At 40.0% G+C, this 19,397-nt stretch overlaps 1 protein-coding gene across 3 annotated transcripts in view; it reads right to left on the bottom strand.

Moving 5' to 3' along the window:
• LEO1 (LEO1 homolog, Paf1/RNA polymerase II complex component) overlaps positions 1-19,397 on the bottom strand; it is a 39,678-nt gene that overhangs the window by 1,770 nt on the left and 18,511 nt on the right. For all 3 annotated transcript variants that reach the window (XM_042941999.1, XM_042942000.1, XM_042942002.1), the window contains exons 7-11: positions 13,280-13,374; positions 12,585-12,719; positions 11,332-11,467; positions 8,705-8,891; positions 6,726-6,823 (exon numbers count right to left, since the gene is read on the bottom strand). In XM_042941999.1, the coding sequence (XP_042797933.1) occupies positions 6,726-6,823; positions 8,705-8,891; positions 11,332-11,467; positions 12,585-12,719; positions 13,280-13,374 (651 nt within the window). The remainder of the gene's footprint in view (positions 1-6,725; positions 6,824-8,704; positions 8,892-11,331; positions 11,468-12,584; positions 12,720-13,279; positions 13,375-19,397) is intronic.

Genomic DNA, 19,397 nt, shown 5'->3' with positions numbered 1-19,397 from the left:
GAATGAACCTGGACCACTTTCTTACACCATACACAAAAATAAACTCAAAATGGATGAAAGTCCTAAATGTAAGATAGGAAGCCATCAAAATCCTTGAGGAGGAAAGCAGGCAAAACCTCTTTGACCTTGGCCACAGCAACTTCTTACTCAACACGTCTTCAGACGCAAGAGAAACAAAAGCAAAAGTGAACTATTGAGACTTCATCAAAATAAAAAGCTTCTGCACAGCAAAGGAAACACTCAGCAAAACAAAAAGGCAACCGACAGAATGGGAGAAGATATTCGCAAACGACCTATCAGATAAAGGGTTAATATCCAAAATCAATAAAGAACTTATCAAACTCAACACCCAAAAAACAAATAACCCAGTGAAGAAATGGGCAAAAGACATGAATAGATACTTCTCCAAGGAAGACATCCAGATGGCCAACCGACACGCACACACAAAAATGCTCAATATCACTCATCATCCAGGAAATATAAATCAAAACCACAACGAGATACCACCTCACACCTGTCTGAACGGCTAACATTAACAACTCAGGCAACAACAGATGTTGGCGAGGATGCAGAGAAAGAGGATCTCTTTTGCATTGTTGATGGGAATGCAAGCTGGTGCAGCCACTCTGGAAAACAGTATGGAGGTTCCTCAAAAAATTAAAAATAGAACTACTCTATGACCCAACAACTGCACTACTAGGTATTTATCAAAGGGACACAGGTGTGCTGTTTCGAAGAGAAACATGCACCCCAATGTTTATAGCAACACTATCAACAATAGCCAAAGTATGGAAAGAGCCCAAATGTCCATAGATCGATGAATGGATAAAGAAGATGTGGTGTGTGTGTGTGTATATGTGTGTGTGTGTGTGTGTGTGTGTGTGTGTGTGTACACATACATACACACACACACACACACACACACACAATGGAGTATTACCCGGCAATCCAAAAGAATGAAATCTTGCCATTTGCAACTATGTGGATGGAACTAGAGGGTATTATGCTAAGTGAAATTAGTCAGAGAAAGACAAGTATCATATGACTTCACTCATATGAGGACTTTAAGATACAAAACAGATAAACATAAAGGAAGGGAAGCAAAAATAATATAAAAACAGGGAGGGGGACAAAAACATAAGAGACTCTTAAATATGGAGAACAAACAGGGTTACTGGGAGGGGGGGATGGGCTAAATGGGTAAGAGGCATTAAGGAATCTACTCCTGAAATCATTGTTGCACTATATGCTAACTTGGATGTAAATTAAAAAAATAAATTAAATTAAAATTAAAAAAAAAAAAAGTGTCTGAAAGTATGAGACCAACACCAAGAATGTCAAAGGCTTCTGGGAAAATGTACTCCTAATCCCAATCACAGGAAATCCTACAAAAGAGAGGCAGCTGGGGCTATGCTGTTCCAAGTCACCTAGGGTCCCATAGACAGAGGGCAAGGGCCTCTAACAGGAAAGGCAGGGATGCCAATGTGGAGAATGAAGGTTCCATGAGAGAAGCAGGGAGAGGAACCAGACCACTGGGTACCATACTCTAATCCTTCTCAGCAGGTCACCTGCTCCATCTGAAGAGAAGGCTAAGAACAGGCTGTGATCCTTTCTCTTCCACTGTCTTTGTGTTTCTTTCCACTTGGGTTTGTCCCTTTTCCACAGGTTCTCCTCTTACCCATTTTTCTACCTTTCAAGTTATTTAGGTTTTCTCAAGTTGTAACCACTTCCAAAAATAAGGGAGGGGAAAAAGCTATTTTTCTCTTTTTTTGTAACTCTGACCCTGTTGGGGAAGGAAACTAATGTTTCCTATTCAAATACTACATGTCACTGTGCTATCCACTTTCGTATGTTATGGTCTTGCAACAACCGTGCAAGCAGCAAATATAAATCCCATGCAGAGATGAGGGAACAAATGCAGAAACATGAGATGACTTGTTCAAGGCCGTGGAAGTGGCCAAGATTCTATAGTCCAGTTCATTCCAATCCAGACTCATGCCCTCTCCCCCATATCCTCTGCTGATAAAGGCAGTTCCCTGCGAACTTAGAATCTGCAGATCCCCCTGCATTTCAAAGACACACCCAGGCTCATGGCATCGGGATGGGGTTTGGTGCGCAAACAGGGAGAGGGACCTAGAGCACGTGTGAGCCTTACTCCTCTCCCCGACTGTAATCCACAGCCAGAACTTGAGCTGGGGTAGTGAGGACAAAGTGGCCAGGGGATGGGAGGTCCAGGCAGAGGAAATAATTTGTTGTCACAAAAGGGGAAGGGAGGGATATAGGAAGACACCTAACAGAGAGTATGTGGACGAGGTAGAGGGCAGTTCCTATAACAGCCAGCCAGGAGGCATTCACAAGAGGCATTTTTAAGTCAGGCAGTTACAGGTTTTTCCAGCCTAAAAGAAGGCTATTTCATGGATCACATTTAATAATCTCATTTTTGAGAATACTAGAAATAAACAGAAGTTCCATGGCAATTCTCAATTTTCGTTCACAGTTTCTGCTTGCCAGGAAATAAAACAGCATCTGCTTAGATGAGGATTCCCGTTTGCCAACAATGCAACACACTGGAAAAGCATCATTAAGATCCTCTATCTAGAGGTGCCTGGGTAGCTCAGTCAGTTAAGCATCCAACTTCGGCTCAGGTCATGATCTCACAGGTCATGAGTTCGAGCCCTGCATCAGGCTATGTGCTGACAGCTAGGAGTCTGGAGCCTGCTTCGGATTCTGTGTCTCCCTCTCTCTCTGCCCCTCCCCCACCTTGTGCTGTCTCTCAAGAATAAACAAACATTAAAAAAGTAATAACATAAAAAAATAAAAGAAAAACCTGGCATTCTCAATTTTCACAAGGTTATATGTAATTGAATTCTTTGAAGAATGAACAGGATTTTGGAGGAAAAAAAATAACCTAGACCCAAGTAGTATGAGAAAGCTGCTTTCACAGAATGATCCCATCACATAATATCTGTCATTATTAAAAAATAAATGGAAAAATTAATTAACTGATTCTAAGAAAATTCATAACATGAAGTCAGAATTAGTACTTTCAGGTAATCTAAAAAGACCTAGTTCCAAGAGTATAGGTTAAAGTGATCCCAGGTAGCTGATACTCAATGCACCTGGAAGAGGCAAATCTAAATCATCTTTGTAGGAACCCATCAATCTAGGACCCAAAATTCCCATCGAGCTGAGCTAAGTAAATCAATCATTTAATCACAGAATACGTGAGAGAAGTCAGTCATCAAGAAATAGAGCCAGAAAATAGGCAATAAAATTACACACAAAAGATTTCAGACACTGGAATTATCAGACATAAAAGACTACATACAGCTTTAAAACATTTTAAGACATAAAAAGGAGAAATTGGAAATACGAGTTGGGGAAGGAGTTTTTACAACAGTCAATTTGAGAAAGACACTAAACTTCTACAGATGAAAACTAAAACAACTAAATTAAAACCTCAGTGACAGAGATTAACAACTTGAGATGTAGTGAACTAGAAGGCAGCTCTGAAGAGATGCCCCAGAGTGCAGAGACGAAGACACGGGAAACATGAAAGATGGTTTGAGGGTTGTGGAGGACACAGGAGTAACATGCATTTAATTTAATTTAAATGCATTTAATTTAATTTAAACAATGCATTTAATCAGGGTTTCAGAAAGAAAGGACAGCAAGAAAAGTACAGAAGAATTGATGACTGAGAAATTTTCAGTACTGATGATGAATTCACATTCAGAACAAATCCCAATCAGAAAAATAAAAGGAGGGGCCCCTGGGTGGTCCAGTCAATTCAGCATCCAACTCTCAATTTTGGCTCAGGTCATGATCTCACAGTTAGTGAAGTTGAACCAGCAGTTGGGTCCATGCTGTCAACAGAGCCTGCTTGGGATTCTCTCTCTCTCTGCCTCTGCCCTTCTCTCTCTCTCTCAAAATAAATACACTTTAAAAAAAAAAAAAAAGGAAAAAGAAAAAGTAAAAACCAAATAGATACCTCAGTACAATTCAAAAACACCAATGATAAAGATCTAAAAAGGCTCAGCTAAAAGAAGTCCTGGGGATGGAATGTACAGCATGGTGACTCTACTTAACAATGCAGTATTATATATTTGAGAGTTGCTAAAAGCACAGACCTTAAAAGTTCTCATCACAAGAACAAAAATTTGTTAACTATGTGTGGTAATGAATGTTAACTAAACTTACTGTGGTGAACATTTTGCAATACATACGTATACTGATTGAATCACTATATTGTACAATACCTAAAACTAATGTTACATGTCACTTATATCTCAAAAAAAGACTTAAAATTTTCAGCACCTGTACTCTTACAATTTGAAAAGGTTACTGCTAAAAGTATGAATTAAGAGGGGCGCCTGGGTGGCTCAGTCGGTTAAGCCTCCGACTTCAGCTCAGGTCACGATCTCACGGTCCGTGAGTTCGAGCCCCGCATTGGGCTCTGGGCTGATGGCTCAGAGCCTGGAGCCTGCTTCCGATTCTGTGTCTCCCTCTCTCTCTGCCCCTCCCCCGTTCATGCTCTGTCTCTCTCTGTCTCAAAAATAAATAAACGTTAAAAAAAAAATTTTAAAAAAAAAGTATGAATTAAGATATTTTAAAATTACTTTGGAATAATTATTATTTCAATAGAAATTTAATTTATTGAACTATTCAATACTATTCAAATAGTACTTCATCTAAAGAAAAAGAAAAGAGGTTTTCCTGCCATAAGAACTGTTTCCATTAATTAAAAAAAATGTATAGCCAACTAATCTTTGACAAAGCAAAAGAGAATACCCAATGGAATAAAGACAGTCTCTTCAGCGTGTGGTGCTGAGAAAACTGGACAGCGACATGCAGAAAAATAAACCTAAACCACTTTCTTTTTTTTTTTTTAATTTTTAAAAATATTTATTTATTTTTGACAGAGAGAGAGAGAGAGAGAGACAGAGCATGAGCAGGGGAGGGAGAGAGATGGAGACACAGAATCTGAAGCAGGCTCCAGGCTCCGAGCTGTCAGCACAGAGCCCAATGTGGGGCTTCAACTCACAGGCCGCGAGATCATGACCTGAGCTGAAATTGGATGCTCAACTGACTGAGCCACCCAGGCGCCCCTACCTAAACTACCTTCTTACACCATACACAAAAGTAAACTCAAAATGGGTGAAAGACCTAAATGTAGGACAGGAAGCCATCAAAATCCTTGAGAAGAAAACAGGCAAAAACCTCTTTGACCTTGGCCACAGCAACTTCTTACTCAACACGTCTTCAGACGCAAGAGAAACAAAAGCAAAAGTGAACTATTGAGACCTCATCAAAACAAAAAGCTTCTGCACAGCAAAGGAAACACTCAGCAAAACAAAAAGGTAACTGACAGAATGGGAGAAGATATTCGCAAATGACATATCAGATAAAGGGTTAATATCCAAAATTGATAAAGAACTTGTCAAACTCAACACCCAAAGCACAAATAATCCAGTGAAGAAACGGGCAAAAGACATGAATAGACACTTCTTCAAAGATGATAGCCAGATGGCCAACCAACACATGAAAAAATGCTCAACATCACTCATCATCAGGGAAATACAAACCAAAACCACAATGAGATACCACCTCACACCTGTCTGAATGGCTAACATTAACAACTCAGGCAACAACAGATGTTGGCGAGGATGCAGAGAAAGAAGATCTCTTTTGCACTGCTGGTGGGAATGCAAACTGGTGCAGCCACTCTGGAAAACAGTATGGAGGTTCCTCAAAAAATTAAAAATAGAACTACTCTATGACCCAACAACTGCACTACTAAGTATTTATCCAAGGGATACAGGTGTGCTGTTTCGAAGGGACACATGCACCCCCATGTTTATAGCAGCACTATCAACAATAGCCAAAGTATGGAAAGAGCCCAAATGCCCATCGATGGATGAATGGATAAAGAAGATGTGGTATATATATACAATGGAGTATTACTCGGCAATCACGAAGAAGGAAATCTTGCTATCTGCAGCTACATGGATGGAACTAGAAGATATTATGCTAAGTGAAATTAGAGAAAAACAAATATCATATGACTTCACTCATATGAGGACTTTAAGATACAAAACAGATGAACATAAGGAAAGGGAAGCAAAAATAATATAAAAACAGGGAAGGGACAAAACATGAGACTCTTAAATATGGAGAACAAACAGAGGGTTACTGGAGGGGTTGTGGGAGGGGGGATGGGCTAAATGGGTAAGAGGAATTAAGGAATCTACTCCTGAAATCATTGTTGCACTATATGCTAACTAACTTGGATGTAAATTAAAAAATTAAAATTTTTAAAAATGTATTGAAAATAGACAAAAGAAAGAAGAGATAAATAAACCTTCTGATCTACCCACACTGAATGATATCTAGTTTCTAGTCAAGCCTTGCCATCTCAGGGCCCCGCACACTTTCTCACAGGCCTTTTCATCCACCTAAAATGCCCGCCTGGCTGATGTGCCCCACAAGCTAACACTTTCTTCAACATCAGCGAGGGGTCTTCCTCTCTGAGCAACCTTCCAACACGCACCTGATCACAGGGCTCAGACCCTCTGGGTCACTCCTGGTCCTGTCACTACATTTATTTCTCAGTGAAGTGTACAGACACATCTGTCTGTGTTTCTGGGCTGTGAGTTCTTCTTCATTCCAGTAGTGGACTCAAGCATACAGGGTAACACCCTACAATTGAACAAATTTGGTTTTACCTCATCACTGGTCAGTTTTTTTGCTTTGAGTAATCTTTGAGCCTTGTCTTCTTCTGATCCCTCATCACTGTCTGATGAATAGATTCTGGCTCGTTCCTCTGAAAGCAAAGGAATGATTTGTGAGTGATTTTTAGACAGTGATTTGTTCATTTCTGAATTCTTCTGATGAATATCTTTCATTCCTTCTGTATATTTTTGCAAGAAACAAATCATTAAAATTTTTTGGATTTAAAAATAAATGTAAGATTTAATATGTTGAAATGAAGCACTTACCCTCTCATAATACAAGAATGGCCACTATTAAATATTAAAAAAGCTGTGTGTGGGGCGCCTGGGTGGCTCGGTCGGTTGAGCGTCTGACTTCGGCTCAGGTCATGATCTCACGGTCCGTGAGTTCAAGCCCCGCGTCGGGCTCTGTGCTGACTGCTCAGAGCCTGGAGCCTGTTTCAGATTCTGTGTCTCCCTCTCTCTCTGCCCCTCCCCTGTTCACGCTCTGTCTCTCTCTGTCTCAAAAATAAACGTTAAAAAAAAAATTTAAAAAAAAATAAAAAAATAAAAAAAATAAAAAAGCTGTGTGCAAGGTCACTAAAGACACAAACACTATTATTCTTCCAGAATAACCTATGGACGCCTGAGTCATTCTTTCCTGGGAGATAACTAAAAATTCCAAAATAAGCTTTGAAAATCAAATCAAGGGATGGACTCCCGGTCCTGAGAAGACCATTTGTTGCCAGATGGCCGTTTCAAAGGGAGATGGAGAGGAGTAACAGTCTGTGCTAATGCCCCAGCCCAGGTGAACCTCAGGATGGAATCAAGAACAGCTGACTTTAGACCAACCCCCTTGTCTGAGAACCCAGAGCCTGAACTGAACTGAATGCTAATGAACTTGTCAGGTAGGTTTTCAATCTCTCGTGAACCAAAAGCATCCTCGATTTTTTTGTTTTTATTTAGTATTCATGTGGTTTATTTCTGTAACTAATCTTTTTTTGTGGGAAATTAGCACTAACAAAAAAATCGCCTCTGTACTGTAGTCCCAAAATAATAGGTAGGAAAGAAGGATGAAATAGCTCACCAGAACAAATGCAGTCACTGCAAGGAAAGGAAAAAGGTGTTTTATAGGATGACAGAGGGGAAATTTTAGTGCTCTTAAAATCTGTCACTTAATAAGGACAAAACTAGGATGCATGGTCACCCACGGTGTATCTTACATTGTACAGTGGTTCCCAAAGCTCTCTCAGGCTGACCTAGGGGGGATTAGGGTCTCATTTTACAGAAAGGGAACACGATATTCAGAGATATGAAGTCATTTGCCTAAAGCTGACGACTAGTAAGAATAACAACAATGGTTTTAGGTTTCATTTCTTTAGTACTTGAATGTGCCAGGTGCTGGGCAAAGTACTGTATATGTATTACATCATTCAATTCTCAAAGCCTCCTATTGTAAATACTATTATTAATAGGTTGGCTTTTTCCTAATGAGGTTAATAGAAGGTAGGTATTGTAACTTTTGAGAAGTCATCAATCCAACAGAAGAGTGGCAGAAGCGAGACTAGAGCCGGCTCAGGTCGGGAACCCAGGACAAGTCTTCTACCTCGGGTTCAGTCTGCTTTCCAGCAGCTTGCCTTGCCGCGGGCTGTGAGGAAATCCCTGGATGCAGTACTGGGACTGAGACAGATGCCTCAGAAGTCAGATGAGCCTGGTTCAAGAACCGTCCACTTACTAACTATGCATCTTTGGGCAAGTTACTCGACCTCTCAAGGTTTCTGTTCCTTCAGTAAGAATGAGGCAGCAGTTCCCACCCCTTCAGGTTCACCTGGAAGAATTCTGCAATGTCTAGTTCAGTAACTCTTGAAATGTATCACTCATTCCACGGATTCCTTAAAGATGAAATGTCCAGTGACTGGGCATTCAGAGTAGGCCAAATGCAAAGATAAGTTCCTGAACCCTGAAACTATGAAATTTAACTTCTGCACACTCACCTCGAATGCCCCCTTTATATCGGTTTTTAATGGCAGCCAAGCTGATGGACTCCTCGCCTTCCTCCTCCTCGTCATATCGATCAGGTTCTAGGTAACTAGCACTCAGTCCCCGCTGGTGCTGCTTCTCTCTCATTCGGCGCTGCTGAGACTCCCTACGAATAGAAGCCCTCAAACGTTCTTCTTCTTTCTGTAAAGAAGCAAATAAAATAGTGAACTTTGAAAAATGAACTAGTTTACTGCCCACCTGAAACTACTTTTACTCTAAAGAATATGTGAATGCCCAGCCCAGGATAACACCTAGTTGTCTCCATTCTACACCTGTTACCACACAGCGATCACTCCCTTTAGTTCTAAGGCGTGAAGGTAACACAGGGTGAAGAGGCTGAGGGCTCTCTCGCACCAGCGGCCGATCAGAACTGGCACAGGCACGGCCCTGGGAGCTGCAGCGTCCCCTTGTGCTGCCCGTCAGTCAGAGTCTGGAGAGCAGCAACCAGCCTGAAGAACCTCATCCTTGCCCAGTGGACGCCTGAGGGCGGCCGTTTCTGTTAATCCCTGAGACAGACAACCCAACTTGCTCAGGCTCCATCAAAGTACAACGGTGCTCAGATATTCCTGTCAGGGCCCCTCACCCCAGAGAGCTCCCCGTCGCTCCTGATGACAGGATGGGGAGGTACTGGCAGGGGAGGGTCCCTGAGCCCCAAAGTAGAACTTTCACACCCTTCACACCCTTCTCTGCCTGGCGATCCACACACTGGTGTTCACAAGACAGAGACACAATATGAGAGATTATGGCATTTCTTTGAATTTCTAATTTAATTGCTCTATGTTACTGCATACAACTATACGTTGGTAAACATTCTATGCAGCAAATTTTTCATTAAGGTTGTACTATTGTATTCAGTATAACAGCGACTAAGAACCAACCAGTTCATTCCTTGTGCATTTTCATGGAAACTGGGGAAGTGGAAGACGGTTAGGGGGGGATCTTGTAAGGTAATCCAGAGGGCTCTTCCAATCATGCTGAGACTAGAGTCTGAAGGTTCCTCCAGCTGCGTTGGCTTGAGCAGAAAAGGTGGGGTAGTGGCGCAAGAAGTCAGGCCCCAAAGCCAGTGTATCTACACCCCATTAGGTTAGGCACTGCTATGAATCTGGCTTAGTTAACCAGCCTCCTTGAACAAAATATAAGGGGCCCAGGGCCAGATCATCAGCAGAGTCTGACAGGAGTCTGATAATGAGATCGGTAAGAAAGGCCCTGAGGCAACCAGAGTGTCTTAGCCTCACTGTGCCCTGGTGCACCAAGGAACAAAACCACACGAAGCAGGAAGGGCAATGGGAGAGATCTAGCAGATATCAGAGAAGATAGAGAGGAGAAAGCATGAAACTATACTGCTGCATTCGGCTTCTTAAAGCAAGTGCTGCACAAAAGGCCACAGGGGTTGATACAAGCATTATACTCCCATCATTTACAAACAATGCCCCAGAATTGACTTTGTAGCTAATTGGATTTGAAAACCTAGTAGGTAGAACATTATAAACGGACCTTAAAAACCACCAGCTATTCTGCTTGATTCTCCTTGAGGCATATTCCCACTTAAACTTCTGGTCTATTATTATTCTATTTTAGACTACATCTCTGGCATTTCCACTAACTTTTGACATCGATTCACTAAATAATCTTTGAAATTATATGCAAAAGTTCAGATCCTTTCAGTGATCAGTTTGTTACTAAACCCTGAGGACCTGGTCAGAGAAAACCCAAACCCTCGTGTCTGTTTTATGACCATCACCACATCACTCTTGTTTGCCAAATGCTTAGGAAAGTGATCCAGCTTCCTGTTCATGTCAGCTGGAAAGAAAAAAAAGGTACTCAAAGAAGAGATGAGAAACAAAGTTTTGGGAAATACTATTCTTAATATATAGCTATACCTCATTTTATTGCACTTTGAAGGTTTACGGCAACCCTGTGCTGAGCAAGTCTATAGGCATAATTTTTCTTACGGCATTTATTTGCTCACCTTGTGTTTCTGTGTCACATTTTGGTAATTCTTGCAATATTTCAAACTTTTTCATTATTATATTTGTTATGGTGATCTCTGATGAGTGGTTATGACTTGCTAAAAAGTTTAGATGATGGTTTGCATATTTTAGCAAAAAATATGTTTAAGTTAAGGTATCTACATATTTTTGGAGGTATAATGCTATTGAACATTTAATAGACTACAGTATGATATAAAAAGATTTCAAAAAGGTGGGGGCGACTGGGTAACTCAGTTAAGCATCCGACTTCAGCTCAGGTCATGATCTCACAGTTCGTGAGTTCAAGCCCCGCATCAGGCTCTGTGCTGTCAGCTCAGAGCCTGGAGCCTGCTTTGGATTCTGTGTCTCCCTCTATCTCTGCCCCTCCCCTGCTCATGCTCTGTCTCTGTCTCGCTCTCAAAAATAAATAAACATGAAAAAATTGTTTTCAAATAGACTACAATATGATGTAAACATAATTTTTACATGCACTAGGAAACAAAAAAAAACGATTTGATTTGCTTTATTGCAGAGGTCTGGAACCAAACCCGCAATCTCTCTGAGGTATGCCTGTACCCAAAATCCCAGGATAGAGCTTAGCAAAAAAGTACCTTAATCATTTCAGTGCGCTGGCACTCAGGATCACGACCAGCCATTGGTAAGATTCTAATCTTCTGTGTCTTTGAACATCTGTCCGCAAGTGACAGGGTCATCTTCCTATGTGTGGCGCTGTCTGTAGAGTGAGGTCTGCAAGAAATGAACAAAAATGCCTGTTTACCAAATACATTTGTGAGCCAGTCACATCAACATCACAAAAACAACAGACCAGAGACCATTCTTATCCTCTAGGGAAAAATAGGCAGGGACACTAAACTGCACACGCCAGGTGAGAGGATTCCAAAATTTCTCCATTCTGTGGCTCACTGAAACCTTCTTATCTCAAAAGAAAGTAAGAAACAAAAGCTGGAGTAAAAAAGCCTTGACACGGCATTATCACCCTCCAGAATCCGTAAATACAAAAACTCAAGGAGATTTGCTGAGCACAGTGTTTTGTGTTTTACAAGTTATATGATTTCACTGTCACAGCTACTCTATGAAAATGATTTTATGTATTAGGAAATTGAGGCAGAGAAGTTGAGAAAATTGCACAAGGTTGCATATGCGGAAATGGAACTGAAATATAGGTCTGATTCTGAAGACTAGACTTTTGACAATTGCAGTTTTCAAAAAGCTAAGTCACAATCAAGATTATTGTGTCCTCTCTAAAGATAAACATTACCCAAGGAGGATGACTTGCTTAGAATCAAGAAAAGAAAAATGCGAACATTTCACCGTAGTGCCTACACAGTCTAAAGAAGGGGAATGCTCTCACCAGCTGACCTGAGTACTCTGGGCTGCATGGGGGACATACCCCCAGAGTGGTCTGGACACAGCAGACTAAAGAACAGGACCCCAGCCTTGACGCCCAACTCGTTGCCTTTCCTCTGACCACATGCACACTACCAACCTCCAGTTATCAGTTAGTCTTCCAGATCAATTTTATTGGGGGGGAAAGAAAAAAAAAAGACACTGACCAGCAAGTATTCTAGACCCCCTGGAAGCTATAGTAACCACTGGAATAAATTAACATTCTGATTTACATAAGAGTCTCCTGTAAGTTCGATTAGCATGACTTGGTTCCCTGTGAAAGAGCAACTTTTAGTGTACCTGACAAAATAGCGTTTGAATCTTCAGAGCTGAGACCCAGACCTTGGTCTTTGGTGAACTATACAGAAGGTTATATTCAATCAGGAGTCAAGTAATTTGGACAATATCTATATTCACTGCTTTTACCGTAATAAATATTGTAGTTGATAATAGTTACCTGAATGTGAGTTTGGTTTTAAAAACAGCTTGTCCCTGTAGACCAGTACCTTGTCTTATAAAAAGATGGTTGTGATCTCCCTGCAGTGGAGCTTTGTAAACATCAAACACTTCGTTGCCTAAATGCAGAGACATGCTGAAAAGAAGAAACACTTCATATATTAAAGTCATAAAGCTTTCATTCTACGATTTTATTTTACTTAAAATGTGATACAACTGCTACTTTCAGAAGGAAAGAGTAAAGAAGCCAGGATGATGTGAAAAACAACCTACAAAGAAGCAAAACATGTTGTTTTCATGTTTACCAACGAAGTACGTTCCAAAGGAAAACATACTATGACTTTTATTCAGCCTTTAAACATACTATGACATTTACTCAGCCTCTACTACTTTCCCAGTGGAAGGTAGCTTTTCTGACACATCATCTTATTCTGAGCAGCATGCAATGGGGAGGGGAGCTGGTCTAACATTTCCAAACAACCATACTATAGCCAGCAAGGATGATCACATCTTTGGCCTACTTTTAATGTGTTTCACCAGCCCTCTCGACCTTCAACTACCTATTTATTTCCTCAGGATTTCTGTGCAATGCCAAGGCTTAGCAATGGAAATTCTTTAATACGAGGTATCCAAAAAATAAAGTTTTATTCTAAAGTTTGATCCCTCCTAGTCGCATTCTAGGTGTTTTGGACTCACCTTCCATCTGACCACTTGACTATCCGAGCATTGCTTTCTTTAATTTCATTTCCTTCCTCATCCCGGCGTGTCCTCCATCTTATAGTATTTTCTACCTGTTTTAAAACACAAGTGCCTTAGAGTACTGTACTTTCTGCTTCCTTTCTCCTCAAGAGACACAGAATTGTAGAATAAGCATACACACGTAGTGACAGAAAAACAGACAACATTGAAACCCTTTTGTTTTAATCACCTAGAGATGCTGGAAACGTTATCAACAGGAAAAACAATTAGCTTAAGTGAATTTCTCAACTCCTAGAGCTGGAATCACAAAGGGGACTGAATGCCAGAGCATTTGAGCTAATGCTAAGTCTGTCATAACCCTGGATGTGTTAAGATACAATAAGAGCTATCGGGACAAGAGATAAAGACTTGAGGCCACAGAAGGTAGCAATTTAGACCTGAAGCTTCCTCTATAAAGCAGGTTCTTTCACACAGCTAAAAAACCAAATAAATATGGGACCAAAAACCTAGGGAAATAGAGAAGCTCCCTAAATATGGGTAAGGAAAAAGCAGCACCCTGGAAAGATTAAAACCCTAGTTTTTGAGCAGGTTTAGAGTCTAACATTATCTTAATTGCATGTAGGGGAAATGGCAGGCAGATGTGGAAAATATTCAAGAGCTTCCTAAAATGAAAACCACTGCTACTGAAATTAAACTCAATGGGACTACCAGGAAATCATAGCACATTAAATGCATGTAGTTTATCACTGCTGCATCCTGGAAAGCCACTGAAACGAGAGTGAAAAAATTTAAAAACATATACTCACAAAGATAAAGAGAATATGAATCAAGATGGCAACAAAAAGAAGTCAGTATTTTGAAAACTGATCTAAGCCCATGCTTCCCTATGCCTATTCCCCCACCATCAACCTGAAAAGCAGCTGCTCCCATTCCCACTTAGACTTTCTGGATGTCCACTGTTAGCTGTGACTGTCTTTGCAACACGGTCCTAATGGTTCCCTTCCAGTTTTTCCACTTTCCTTTTTATTCTTCTCTATATAAACAACTATGGGGGGTGCCTGGCTGGCTCAATGGGAAGAGCAAGCGACCCTTGATCTTGGGGCCATGAGTTCGAGCCCCAGGTTGGTGTAGAGATTACTAAAAAAATAAACCTGGGGCGCCTGGGTGGCTCAATCGGTTGGGCGTCTGACTTCGGCTCAGGTTATGATCTTGCAGCTTGTGAGTTTGAGCCCTGCATCAGGCTCTATGGGATAGCCCAGAGCCCAGATCCTGCTTCTAATTGTGTTTCCCTCTCTCTCTGCCCCTCCCCGACTCATGCTCTCTCTCTCCTTCAAAAATAAATAAACATTAAAAAATAAATAAACTTAAAACAACTACCAAGCGGGCTGATGAAAGAACTCAATATTCATGAATGAAATACAATGACATATCTGAGATTGTTTAAAAGTCTGGGTAAGGTGGGGTAAGGAATACAGATGAAACAAAATTGTCCAACCACTGAGTGATGGTTACATCAGAGTTCATTATACAGTTCTCATTATATTTGTAATGTGTTTAAAATTTTCCTTAATAAAGACATAAAAACAAAACAATCTATCCCTATTCCTACCCTCCCTCTCAAACAAAAAAACATACACACATATATGGGCCATTATTAACTGAGAAGCCATTGTGAAAAATGTTTTCTATTATACAAGGTGATTCAAATTAGAATGAAGCTATGATAGAATACACTGCTAGGTCCCACCCTATCAGGATGAAAAACACAGTAAAATACCTTTAAAGATGGATGACCTCATAGAAATATATAAACCATACCTGGTTCCTTACTCTTTATTTTAAGGTTATTTTTTTTTTAGTAATCTCTATACCCAACACGGGGCTCAAAGCCACAACCCCAAAATCAAGAGTCACACACTCTTCCGAGTAAGCCAGTCAGACACCCCACCCCAATTCCTGTTCTTTGAAGAATTACACCACCAACCAACTCTTTAAAAATGTTCAGGCTAGTTTCCAGAACATCACTCAAGAAACAAAGGGTCCAACTTTCTTAAACCATGCACAAAAATAAATTCAAAATGAATGAAACACCTAAACGTGAGACAGGAAACCATAGAAATCCTAGAGGAGAACAAAGGCAACAACCTCTTTGATCTCAGCTGTAGCAACTTCTTATTAAGACAGTCACTGGAGGCAAGGGAAACAAAAGCAAAAATGAACTATTGGAACTTCATCAAGATAAAAAGCTTCTGCACAGCAAAGGAAGCAGTCAATAAAACTAAAAAAGCACCCATGGAATGGGAGATGATATCTGCCAATGATGTATCAAATAAAGGGTTAGTATCCAAAATCTATAAAGAACTTATCAAACACCCAAGAAACAAATAACCCAGTGAAGAAATGGTCAGAAGACATGAATAGACATTTTTCCAAAAACGACATCCAGATGGCTAACAGACACACGAAAAGATGTTCAACATCACTCATCATGAGGGAAATACAAATCAAAACCACAATGAGATACCACCTCACATCTGTAAGAATGGCTAAAATTAACAACACAAGAAACAACAGGTGTTGGCAAGGATGTGGAGAACAGGGAACCCTTTTGCACTGTTGGTAGGAATTCAAACTGGTATTGCCACTCTGGAGAACAGTATGGAGGCTCCTCAAAAAATTAAAAATAGGGGCATCTGGGTGGCTCAGTTGGTTAAGCATCTGACTTTGGCTCAGGTCATGATCTCACAGTTCCTGAGTTCAAGCCCCTTCCTGGGCTTTCTGCTGTCAGCATGGAGCCCACTTTGGATCCTCTGTCTCCCTCTCTCTGCCCATCCCCCACTCACACATGCTCTATCTCTCAAAAATAAACAGAAAAAAAAATTTTTTAAAAGCTAACAATAGAAGCACGCTATGATCCAGCAATTTGCACTACTAGGTATTTACCCAAAAGATACAAAATTACAGAGTCAAAGGGATACATGCATCCTGATCTTTTTAGCAGCATTATCTGATCTTTATAGCAGCATTATCAACAATAGCCAAACTATGGAAAGAGTCCAAATGTCCATCAACTGATGAATAAAGATGTGGCATATATATATACACACACACACACACACACATATATATATGTCTATATATATATATATATATATATATGTGTGTATATCTACAATGGAATATACTCAGCCATCAAAAAGAATGAAATACTGGCACTTGCAATGATGTGGATGAAGTTAGAGCGTATTATGCTAAGTGAAGTCAGACAAAGACAAATACCATATTTCTCTGACATGTGAAATTTAATAAACAAAAAAGAGGAAAGAGGAAAGAGAGAGAGGGAAAAAAACACAAAAGATTCTTTTTTTTTTTCTGGGTTTCATGACCTCTTTATTTCAACAGCAGTCAAAATAGGTAAGAGACTTTTAAAAAGAGAACAAAATAATCACCAAAACTAAAAGGTAACCGACAGAATGGGAGAAGATATTTGCAAATCACATATCAGATAAAGGTTTAGTATTCAAAATCTATAAAGAACTTGTCAAACTCAACACCCAAAAAACAAATTAATCCAGGGAAGAAATGGGCAAAAGACATGAACAGACACTTCTCCAAAGATGACAGCCAGACAGCCAACCGACACATGAAAAAATGCTCAACATCACTCATCATCAGGGAAATACAAATCAAAACCACAATGAGGTACCACCTCATACCTGTCAGAATGGGAAAAATTAACAACTCAGGAAACAACAAAGGTTGGCAAGGATGCAGAGAAAGGGGAACACTTTTGTACTGTTGGTGGGAATGCAAACTGGTGCAGCCACTCTGGAAAACAGTACGAGGATCCTCAAAAAATTTAAAATAGAACTACTTTACGACCCAGTAATTGCTCTACTAAGGATTTATCCAAAGGATAAAAAAAATGCTGATTTGAAGGGGCACATACACCCGAATGTTTACAGCAGCACAACGAACAACAACCAAATTATGGAAAGAGCCCAAATGGCCACAGACTGATGAATGGATACAGGAGATGTGGTGTACCCACACGCACGCGCGCGCGCACGCGCGCACACACACACACACACACACACACACACACAAATGGAATATTACTTGGCAATCAAAAAGAATGAAATCTTCCCATTTGCAACATGGATGAAACTAGAGTGTATTATGCTAAGTGGAATAAGAGATAAATATCATATGATTTCTTTTAATATTTAGATATGAGTCTTACCCTTTTTTTTTTAATTTTTATTTTTTTTTTGAGAGAGAGAGGGAGAGAGAGAGAGCACGAGAGAGGGAGGGGCAGAGACAGAGGGAGACACAGAATCTGAAGCAGGCTCCAGACTCTGAGCTATCAGCACAGAGCCAAATGTGGGGTTTGAACCCACAAACTGCAAGATCATGACCTGAACTGAAGTCCGCCGCTTAACTGACTAAGCCACCCAGGTGCCCCAAATATGATATGACTTCACTCATATGTGGAATTTAAGAAACAAAACAGATGAACACAGGGGAAGGGAAGGAAAAATAAGATAAAAAGAGGGAGGGAGGCGAACTATAAGAGACTCTTAAATAGAACTAAGGGTTGCTGGAGGAGTACTGGGTGGGGGGACAGGCTAAATGGGTGATGGGCATTAACGAGGGCACTTGGCACTTGTTGATATGAGTACTGGGTATTATATGTAATGATCAATCACTATATTCTATTCCTTAAATTATTATACTATATGCTAAATTGGATTTAAAGAGAATTTAAATAAATAAATAAGACAGCGAACAAACTGAGGGTTGATGGTGGGAGGGGGGTGACGGATGGGCTAGATGGATGATGGAGGGCACTTGTGATGAGCACTGGGTGTTATTTGTAAATGATGAATCACTGAATTCTACTCCTAAAACCAATATTGCACTATATGTTAACTAACTGAAATTTGAATAAATATTTGAAAAAATAATGCAGCAAAAAAGAAAGCATCCAGGGTTATTTTCCATCACACACCATTAAAAAATAGTTACACACCAACCTTTTGTACTCTAAGCCTCAAAGTTTTAGAGTAAAACACTCATTTATAATCTTTGATGCCTATACTGGAGTCTGACACTCTATGGCCTGAAAATAGATATATTGGTATTTGCTGTACCCTAATAGAAGGGGAAATGCAAAAAATCAATAAGGAGTTAATAACAAACTACCACATTAATTTATATAAATGATGAGAAATAATGAAAAGTGGTAAAATAATGTTAGAGGCACTAAAACAAGCATGAAAAATTCATAGTCCTAACCTTATATCAATAGATACACAATCTCAAAGGAAAAATATTAACAGATGAGCTAATGGGGGAAGGGAAGAGGCAAGAAAAAGGACAGCAAAGTAAGTAAATAAATAACAGTCTAAAAACTATACCTATTAATTGTGCGACCCGGAGCAAGTTATTGGTGTCTATTTCCATTTTCTCATTTGATTTATATTTCCATTAAGAGGAAGGAATAAAAAAATAAAAAAATAAAAAAAAAAAAGGACTGGTAAAATTTCACTGAAAAGCTCTGGAAGTCAATGCATTTTGGATAGAAATAACTTGTATAAGGTTCTTTAGATGCTTGTAGATTTATCACACTTGAAGAGATGGAATTATTGTAAAAATTCAGCCCCTGAATTTTAAGAATGCCGGACTGCCACTTACCATTCAAACAGCATATGCAATATCCACTGAAAAATGAGGTATTTACATAGGCAATCTTTTGGATTTATGAATTGAAAAAGGATAGCTCCAGTGACAGTACTGTAAGTTCAACTGCTTTTTTTTTTTTTTTTTTTTTTTTTTTAATGTTTATTTTTATTTTTGAGAGAGACAGAGACAGAATGTGAATGGGTTAGGGGCAGAGAGAGAGGGAGACACAGAACCCGAAGCAGGCTCCAGGCTGTCAGCACAAGGCCCGACGTGGGGCTCGAACCCACGAGCTGTGAGATCATGACCTGAGCTGAAGTCGGACGCTCAACCGACTGAGCCACCCAGGCGCCCCAGTTCAACTGCTTCTAATTCTTTGGTACAATTCAACTTTAAAGGATCTGCTTAAACTACACCCTCCTTGATTAAAGAT

The sequence above is a fragment of the Panthera leo genome, chromosome B3 (genome assembly GCF_018350215.1).
Source record: "Panthera leo isolate Ple1 chromosome B3, P.leo_Ple1_pat1.1, whole genome shotgun sequence".
NCBI lineage: Eukaryota > Metazoa > Chordata > Mammalia > Carnivora > Felidae > Panthera > Panthera leo.
The sequence above is the reverse complement of the archived record's forward strand: the minus strand, read 5'-3'. Positions and strand labels throughout refer to the sequence as shown.